The sequence below is a fragment of the Tasmannia lanceolata genome, unplaced genomic scaffold (genome assembly GCF_043159265.1).
Source record: "Tasmannia lanceolata isolate RefF3 unplaced genomic scaffold, GAP_Taslan_0.1 ptg000002l, whole genome shotgun sequence".
In the NCBI taxonomy this organism is placed as follows: domain Eukaryota; kingdom Viridiplantae; phylum Streptophyta; class Magnoliopsida; order Canellales; family Winteraceae; genus Tasmannia; species Tasmannia lanceolata.
The window spans coordinates 57,049,096-57,058,633 of NW_027518679.1; the positions used below are offsets into that span (position 1 = coordinate 57,049,096).

At 41.1% G+C, this 9,538-nt stretch overlaps 1 protein-coding gene across 1 annotated transcript; it reads right to left on the reverse strand.

The window, feature by feature from the left end:
- Window positions 1-1,115: 1,115 nt before the first annotated feature.
- LOC143880509 (uncharacterized) lies at window positions 1,116-7,580 on the reverse strand. Its single transcript, XM_077383550.1, has 2 exons — window positions 7,230-7,580; window positions 1,116-1,509 (listed from the first exon to the last, which is right to left on the reverse strand). Exons 1-2 carry the CDS (start codon window positions 7,356-7,358, stop codon window positions 1,402-1,404), a joined length of 237 nt encoding a protein of 78 aa, XP_077239665.1. The 5' UTR covers window positions 7,359-7,580; the 3' UTR covers window positions 1,116-1,401.
- Window positions 7,581-9,538: the final 1,958 nt, after the last annotated feature.

Consider the following 9,538-nt stretch of genomic DNA (forward strand, 5'->3'; position numbering starts at 1 on the left):
TGAAAATATTTTCCTGATATGTTTTACGAAGGGTATCTTGGATGAGGTGCCATGGTGTATGTTATTTGCATATGATATTGTATTAATTTACGTAACCAAAGCAGGAGTTAATGCAAAATTAGAGGTATGGAGAACTACTTTGGAATCCTAAGATTTTAGACTGAGCAAGACTAAGACAGAGCATATGGAGTGCAACTTTAGTAATGTAAGGAGGCAGGGTGAGGACGTAGTAAATATGACTGGACATGAGATACCGAAGAGAGATATCTTTTGCTATCTTGGTTTAATCCTACATTAGGAAGGAGATTGAATAAGATGTTAACCCCGGAATAAGAGGAGGTTGGTTGAAGTGGAAGCAAGGTTCAGGAGTTCTGTGCGACTATAAAACACCTACCAAGTTGAAGGGAAAGTTTAATAAGACAGTTGTGATGCTAGCCATGATGTACGGCTCAGAATGTTGGGCCACCAAGAAACAACATGTCCATAAGATAAGTGTAGCGAAGATACGAATGCTTAAATGGATGTGCAGCCACGTAAGGTTAAATCGAATTAAAAATGAAGACATCCGAAAAAAGGTGGGGTGGCACCAATTAAGGAGAAGATGAGAGAGCACCACTTAAGATGGTTTGGGCATATCCAGCGTAGGCCTTTGGATGCACCAGTGAGAAGAAGTGACACGTGCCAAGTTGATGGAGTAAAAAGAGGTAGGGGAGACTGAAAACAACTTGGGTAGAAACAGTATTGAGAGACTTGAAGGCTAGTAACATAACAGAGAACATGGCCTTGGATAGGAGAGAATGAAAGAAAATGATCCATGTAGACGAACCCAACTACTGTCAGAATAAGACTTAGTCAATTTGAGCCGGGTAGATCCTTTCACCTTCTTCATGAAAATTTTCTAAAGGAGTCATTAGCCGACCCCAACTAGTTTGGGACAAAGGCTTAGTTGAGTTCAGTTGATATTTTTTCCTTTTCCAGGCTTGGTAAACCAGATAGAAGAATAGTGTTACTTAAATTGCACCCTTAATTGGTCAGATTTCCATCCAAAACAACAAGAACAAGAAGCAGCTAAACTTAAACTTACTGATTTTGTGTCACACACAACAGGCAGGCCCTACAAAACACCACAAACAACTTATTAGATAGAGAGAGATGGATAGAGCCAATGGTTTTGACAGTCTCTTAAGGGGAACATCATAACAAACACAGCCTTAAATCCTGAAACTTTGAACTCTAAATTCCCTTCTACAACTGCAAGAGTTGAAAACATTATCCAGCTTGATATGTACAAAAACTACTTGAGTTTCCAGTTTAACATCCCTTTTGATTCTCTCCATACAACTAATTAGGCGTTCCACAGAGTTGAGGCCATAGTTCCACAAGTAATCTGAAAACATCCCATTAACGGATATTGTTCTTGTTCTTGTGAGCTATCTCTCGAGCCATCTCTCGAATTTCCTCTGGAGACGGTGGCAGAGGACCCTGTGGTGGGTACACCACATAAGAGCGCTACAAACAATAGACGCAACAGGCACTTTAGAGTATGAATTTAGAACAAAACATAATAAGTTGAATGGTAGTGTGCGATGCATAGATGTCAAGCCAATAATGAATTTTTCCAACTGCAAATGTTTATCTTAAACAGTTTGGCACTATTTTTTGGGTTTAAAAGAAAGATGTCATTCTTAAAGCATAAAATCAAATCCAATGGAATCAATTACAACAAACACCAACGCAGCCCCAATAGAGACTGACTTACACATGCAGAAGTTGGGTACCAGAACTCCTGGGCAATTTCGTCTGCTCTACTTTCAAGGCGAACAATCTGAACCTCTATTGGCTCAATAGCATCCAGGATTTGCATGTCTCAAGTAAGCTCAGAATGAAGGTATTTTCAGCAAAAGTCACCAATTTCCAAAGTATGTATAAGCATTCCGAAATGCGATCAGTGTGTTAAATTGATGATGTCTGAGTGATTTAAATAAAGACTTGTAATGAACAAGCTGAAATATGAAGAGAGTGGCTAATAAGACATCATCATTAAAAGACAACGATAGATAGGAGGTGCCAATATTTTAAATTACCTAGCAAGTCAAAGACTTCAATGATATCTTGCTATCAACCTCTAATTAAGTTTTCCACCTGAAGATGATATCATACAAATTTGGCATTGAGTTGTGGTTTAAAAGTTGAAAACCTGTCTCTCTTTTTTCTAATGGTAAGTATGTTACAACCAAAGGAACAAGGCCCAAGACCGAGATGGTACTGGAAGAGAAAGAGGTGAAATACAAGAACTAAAATCTGCCCAGACCACTTACTGGTTGTGCTCCATTAAGGCATTTCCATATGTCATGCAACCGTGGTCAGCCATAGAAGATGAGTTTTAGATTGTAAGGGTGGTATCAGAGCTGAGTTGTCGCAACGGTCAAGAAGTTGTGATCGATAGTGAACCCCCGCTGTCTGTATAAGGTGCACGAAGGAGACGAACCAGCAGCACCCTAAGCACCGACAGAAGGGAAATGGCAAAAACCAACGGAGCTCATCAAAGACCCTCTCAGATGGAGACCCAGATATCGCAACTGGTGTATGCCAAGGAGGAATAATTCTCGTAACATAATCCTATATCCCCCACCTGTGTGAAGGCAGTGGAGGTCGAGCATGACCGAGAGGATGAAGGTGAGTTCTCAATCTAACTGTATACAGAGTCAGAAGGTAACTTTGCCAAACTAAAGTTGACTAGCCATGCTCTCACCTGGTTGAATTCCTACAGAAGAAGGGGTTGGTAAATGTGACCAAGAGGCAACTAGGTAATGGTCCGTAAGAAATTCCACCCACTCGACTATGAGAAGGACAGATGAGTACGATGGCAATACCTATGGCAGAGATTCAAACAGACGATGCATGAGTATACCACGAAGTTCCACAAGCAAGCCATACTGTTTGGGATCTTGCTGGAGAAACAGGGTACCTTCACGAAGTACCTGGGAGGATTACATGAGTACATTAGGCGGGAGTTGGATATCTTCCCTATTGCCAGCATCAAAGATGCTAGCATCAAAGCCTTGGGGATCTAAAACCATGATAGGAGGCCCATGAAGGATGATCAGACAAAAGACAAATATGAGTACGATTCGAAGCCCAACAAGCATGCCAACACAGTCCATAAGGCTCAAGGTGATCACTCTAAAGGACATGGACACATGGCTGAAGAGTGTTGGAAGCTAAACCCCGAGCTACGATCGAAGGGACCCGGGAAGACATACACTATGGGAAAGTCCAAGGCCACTCTACATGCTTGCCAAAGCTGAGGAATTACCCGAGCTACTTGAAGTAGGCAGGAAGTTGGCACCCATGGCCAGATCTGCTGAAGTCCCTCAGATCCAGATGAATGAGAAGAGCACTTCCATGCACGGATTCAGGCCTAGCAGAGCCTAGTGGGTGCCATCATCGATCCAAGAAGCTGCAAGAACCTGATCGAGGAAGGAATGGTGGCTAAGATTGGGATGACGACTACCACTCACCAATGGCTGTATCCCCTGGGCTGGATCCATAAGGTTGTGGAGATGAAGATCACTCGACAAAGGACATTCAAGTTCAGCATCATTGAACGATACATGGACGAGGCGGCATGTAAGGTGATACTGTGGGACGTTTTCCAAATGATCCTTTGTTGCTTGTATTTGTGGGATAGAAATGTGATTCTCTATCAAAGGCAGAAGTACCAGCTCAAGAAGGATGGAAAAGAAAACACCATAAAAAAAAACTGAATAGTAGGAGATGCAACCTCCCTTGTCTTTAGAACCCAGGCAAAGAGGATGGTTGGTGCATGTGGCAAATTAGCGATGTTGATGATAAGACCTAAACCCCTAGCACTATAGCCGACGGAAGCATCATCACCAATCTGGAACCCTTGGCAAAAGGAGGCACACAACTTACCTCCCAAAAGGTCTGTTGAACACAAGATATGTAAGACGCATCGCCGGTCTGGGTCACAATCACATCAGACTCGACGTAAGTATAACCAAAGTCATGACCAACATAGGGTCAAATGCGATTCCCAAGAGGGAGAAATGGCTTGGCTGCATTCAGACAAAGACAAACAAAGGTTGAAAGGAGGAAAAAGAAAAGTCAAGCCAATCCATGCAAGATGGTTCAACCAAGATTGGGGGCAAGCGGTTTTCCCCCATTTCCAATTCTGATTTGCATGAGCAAATGCCCCCAGAAAACTCAAGCCATGATCCAGGTGGAATGTCGCTAAGAGTGAGCCCTATTGGAAGTGCCATGAGTGGCAGCAAAAATGCAAGCTCGTATATCGTATTAGACGCTGGCTGATGCAGCATGTTTTGGCATAAGGGTGTGATGATAATCACGGGACACCAATTGTCTTTTTGGCCATGGTGATGTGGCATATTTTCGGCATGCTAGACAATATGCAGCTGAATAGGCAGATGACATCGCTGGCAACTAAGCAAATGACCTGGCATAGTAAGAAAGACAATTGGAACTGTTGACATAACAGCTTTTATTTGGGCAGACATCAAGGCAATTTCGGTTTGAATTGACAGTGGATAAGGCAGTTCATAGCATAAGGGAGATGTCCATTGTAGGGCTGTTGTTTCAGAGCTCACCTCCACCCAGAAGGATGGAAGTGAGGTAGCAAGTTGTTGAAGAGTCCAAAGGAGCAGCAAGGGGCATACCACAGCAACTACTGATGTGGCGTGTTGCTCAATAGCCCCAAAGGAGCAGCCCAGCTGGCAGTAACAGCAACCAAAACTGAGAAATCTCAGTGCTGTTTGGATTTAGTTCAACTGAGCGAAAGTAGGTCTCCAACTGAGGAGACTCCCACAAGAAGATGCCACCTATATCCTAGCTTATCTAATGCGTTACTTAGGAGTGAAGAGTTTCGTTTAGCAATGCTTAGTTTTTCTCTTCTTTTAAAAGACATTGTAATCTTGGGAAGAAGACTCACAGCCCGTTTCTGATTTTCATGAAATTAATGAGAAGAAGGGAAGGCTGATCTCTATTCCCAATGACTCTACTTGTCTAGGACTTTCTGTTTGATGCATGTGTGATGTTGCTGCTGATCTGTGTGATACCTGATTGCTGTCAAACTGCTGATCTGTGATCTGAGATCCATTGAGGATCTGCGATCTTGCTTCTGATATGAATTCTTTAATTGGATCATTAGTTCTTCCCATCCAAACCGATGATATGATGTTGCTGAGATGTACATTTATGGTTGCCATAAAAAACAGTAGTGACTGACTGCCGTTTATAAGGAAACCAGTACACAAAACTGCACTGATTTGTGTAATTCTGGTAAGACCAAACTCTACGCAGATCCCAGTCGGCTGTAATCTTCTCACCAAACATGATCTATGCTCTGTTTTCTAGAGGCGGCTGTGGCCAGATAGTGTTCTGAGATTCAAATCGTATTACATGATCTGAGATTGGTTTCTAGTGGCAACCGTGCTCAGCCATAGAAGCTGACTTTTAGACTGTAAGCATTGGAGAAATCTGGTCAGTCCAACAGAAGAAAAGTCATAATCGTGTGTCGAATCAAGCATCTAGAGAAGTGGCACACTCTGGGTCCATTTGATCTAACTTGATCCCCTCAGGGATTGGAAGACCACATCACACCTCTTAGAAGAGTACAAGTTTTGATATAACCTCACAATTTTGCAAAGATTTCCAACTAGGACTTACTCCTCTCTCCGTTAATCTCAAGATAATGGATCCTATTACTTCTTCTGGCGCTGGTAGTACCGTGAAAATATGAAGTATTTTTGTTCCCCTCTTTTATCCATCAGATTCGAGATCTTTGTTTCCACCTCAATTCATCTTGAAGAACTATCTGTCTGCAATCTGCTTTTAATTGGGCTTTTTCTACTCTTCCACCTCAAGTAGGGGTCTATAATTTTCAATCTCTTCTGATTCTCTGATAGTAGTGCAAACCTAGAAGGCTCGCGAATATACTGAATAACCCTTTTGGAGCCTAAGGGGCTAATCTTTACAAAAAGTAGCATAAATGCGTTCCAATTTTAGCTTAGGCATTCAACAAGTTAATCAAGTCGCTTTAAGCACTTTAATCTAGCCTTAAAGATAACTCAACAATAAGATTAAAATCTGTCCCAAACATGCATTGCTTAAATAGATCGCACCAAATACAATAGAAAATGTATATAGATATGAGTCATATGACAGCTCAAGTGTAAAGTCCGATCACAGTATAAAAACAAAGATTTCACATCTAGGGCCCTACTACCCACCTATAAGCAAGGTTTTAAATTTCGACTCGGACAGAAATTTCGGGTTTTGGTCAGCCCCGAAAGCGAAATTGGGTAAACTCAAAATTTCAGGAAAATCTCCAAAAAAATCTGGATTTTATTCTTTATTTAATATTTTCCCAAAATTTCAGCCGAAATTTCAGTAATTTCGTTCGAGATTTTGTATGAGATAAAATATTATTTTATTTGATTTCGTCCGAAATTTCAAATTTTCGGTTTCGGTGAGGAACAAAACACATTCCGAAGCCAAAATTTGAAACCTTGCCTCTAAGGATCAAATAGCATCAAGGATAAAATATGTGCTAGGGTATGCGGCCAAAAGGGAAACAGTGAAGTAAATAAAGGCTAATGGGGCAGGAAAAAAAATGGTCTGATCTCACCTGGTAGGTAGGCGTGAGTGACGTCCTCAAATCTCCCATGAACGGGGCCCAAGAGGAGTGGTAGAATAGCCGGGAATGTTTGAATAAGTTTTACTTATTTAGATTATTTCCTTACAATTTTACTTCTATATTGCAGTGGGTTTCCATTTTCTCTTTTCCTATTATGCCGATTTATGTCTCCTATTTTGCTCTCCCTATTTTCTATAAAATACAGATGTCGTATAACTTTTGGGCAAATAATAATCACAATTAGTGAATTGGAGATCTGAGTTTCCTCGAATGAACTCATCATTTGCCTCTTTCTCTATCATCTTCTTATTTATTTTTGTTTCAATCCAATGTAAATGTGTAAGTGTTGGATTCTGATTTGGGCATCCCAATGTAGTACGCGACCATGAAATTAATCAAAACAAGCTAAGTTTCTCTATCGAAAAATACCATTGTAGTTGAAATTGGGATCATCGACAAAACCCATGTCAAATGCAAAATAAATTTCATAAGCAACGAGAATGAAGAAAGCAGGAAAAATAGGAAGAAAGATAAATCGATAGAGAAGTCTTACGTTTCCCATTACTCTCTTCAGATTATCGGAATTGTTGGCGAATGTGTACATGAGAGCGATCGGGATCGACACATAAAGAGCGAATTTCGCCACTTCCAGGATCCCCTTCGTAGTTCCAAGAGAAGACATTCTTTTTGCTCTCTGTAAAACCCTAACCCTAACCTTAGAAATATAAGATGGAGGTTCTTCTAAGTTCTAAAAGGCCCAAAATGGAGGTGTTGTCGTGTTGATGGGTTCGAATTTTTTTCTTTCTCTGTGAGATTTACACATCAGCATTACTATTTTAGTATTAACCCATATCTAACATCTATCTCGAGGGTACGAAAAGTACCAATCATGTCTATGACAATTACGAAAAATACTAAAAGAAGAAGAAGAAGAGGTAAAGACATAGGACAATGATGAAAGAACTACTTTATATTACTCATGCAGGACACTTGTAAAATATTGACGGATTCCAGACACCTAAATAGGAACAATAATTATGGAAACCTCTATCGATTGGAAGGCTGGGATCAACCTATGGGAATGATTTTATGGGCACAACCGATTGATGTTGTGTTCCATCACATGGACAGTTTGGATCAACATATAACTCGCTATAGATCGGAGGGTTCGGATCAACCTATGAAAATTATTTTTGGGGCACAACCTATGTAGGCAATGGCCCATCTAATGGACGGTTTGAATCATCCTATGGGACGAGCCATACTGTACATTTTAATAAAGTGAGGTGTGATCATCAAAATACGATGAGTAGTGCCATTATAAAATATGGTAGTGAGGATATTACCACTATATATAATTTGAAACCATGGTTGTTACTTGGATGTTCCCATGCGGGTCGGGTTCAACGCAAATTTGGGTTGGGTCGGGTCGGGTTAAGCTTTTTCGCAAATCGGGTTGGGTTGGGTAGGAAAAAATCAACCCGAATTGGAAATCGGGTTGGGTTGTCGAGCAACCCTACGCGACCCAAAACCCGAATTTGGGTTCCATATGAAGAAGTTCTGTTAGTCTCCACAATCCACAATGGACGGTTTGGATAATCCTATGGTGCGGGCCATACCATACTTTAATATAGTAAGGAGTGTGATCATCAAAATATAGTAGTGCGGATAACATTTTTATTTGTTAATTGTTAGTCCCTGATTGGTTTGGATTTTGAGAACAGATTGTGAGCTAAAAATTGATTATTGGTGACTCACTATTGGTTCTCAAAATCCAAAACAACCCGGCTTCAGTTGAGGTGGTCAACAATTGGTACTATATCAAATTGGGCCAACTCGACCCAACCCAACCTGAATTGGAAATCAAGTTGGGCCGGGATGAGGAAATTGCAAATCGGGAACTACTTTTCCTTATTCACTATGTGTGGGTTAAATTACGAAAAGTTTGAAATTACAAATGTAGAACACCTGTAAAAATATTGACAACTTCTGGGCACCTTAAGAGGAACAACAATTATTGAAACCTCTATAGATTGGAGGGCTAGGATCGGTCTATGAAAATTATTTTACGGGCACAACTTATTTATGTTGTGTTCCATCACATGGACGGTTTAGATCAACCTATGATGTTGTCTGTACAATTCTTTCTCGGCCCATGCATCGCGCCGGGTTTTTTGCTAGTGATTATCTAAAAGGAAATGACAGGTTTTTTGCTAGTGGCACAACCTATTTATGTTGTGTTCCATCACATGGACGGTTTAGATCAACCTATGATGTTGTCTGTACAATTCTTTCTCGGCCCATGCATCACACCGGGTTTTTCGCTAGTGATTATCTAAAAGGAAATGACAGGTTTTTTGCTAGTGATTATCTAAAAGGAAATGATATATTCGTTCCCTTTTCTTCCACGGGGCAGCCCTTTTAGGTAAAAAGGGTGGTCATAAATACACTAGAGGAAACCCGGAAGGGTGTGGCTCTTTGGCGTAAAGTCATGGGTTTGCTCCCCAATGACGAGCGTTCGAATCCCCCTTGCTTACCCAATGCGCGTGGCGCGTGGTTTCCGGGTGCTTGCGCGCATCCGTAGGGAAATAGTCCTACCCCCAAAGGGGGTGGGGACACCCTTCGTTACCAAAAAAAAATACACTAGAGGGGGCTGTCCCAGGGAAGAAAGGGGGTGGAATATATTACTTCCCTTGTGAAAAAAATTAGATGTTTTTACTTTTAATACAAAACAATGCAACATTCAGGACCTGTTGGCAAACGTGAAAAATTATTCCATGGAATATTAGTAGGCGCAATTGTAAAAGAGGAGTTGAGATGGAGGGTGGGAGGGAGTTGAGAGGCCATGAGTTGGAGTGAGCA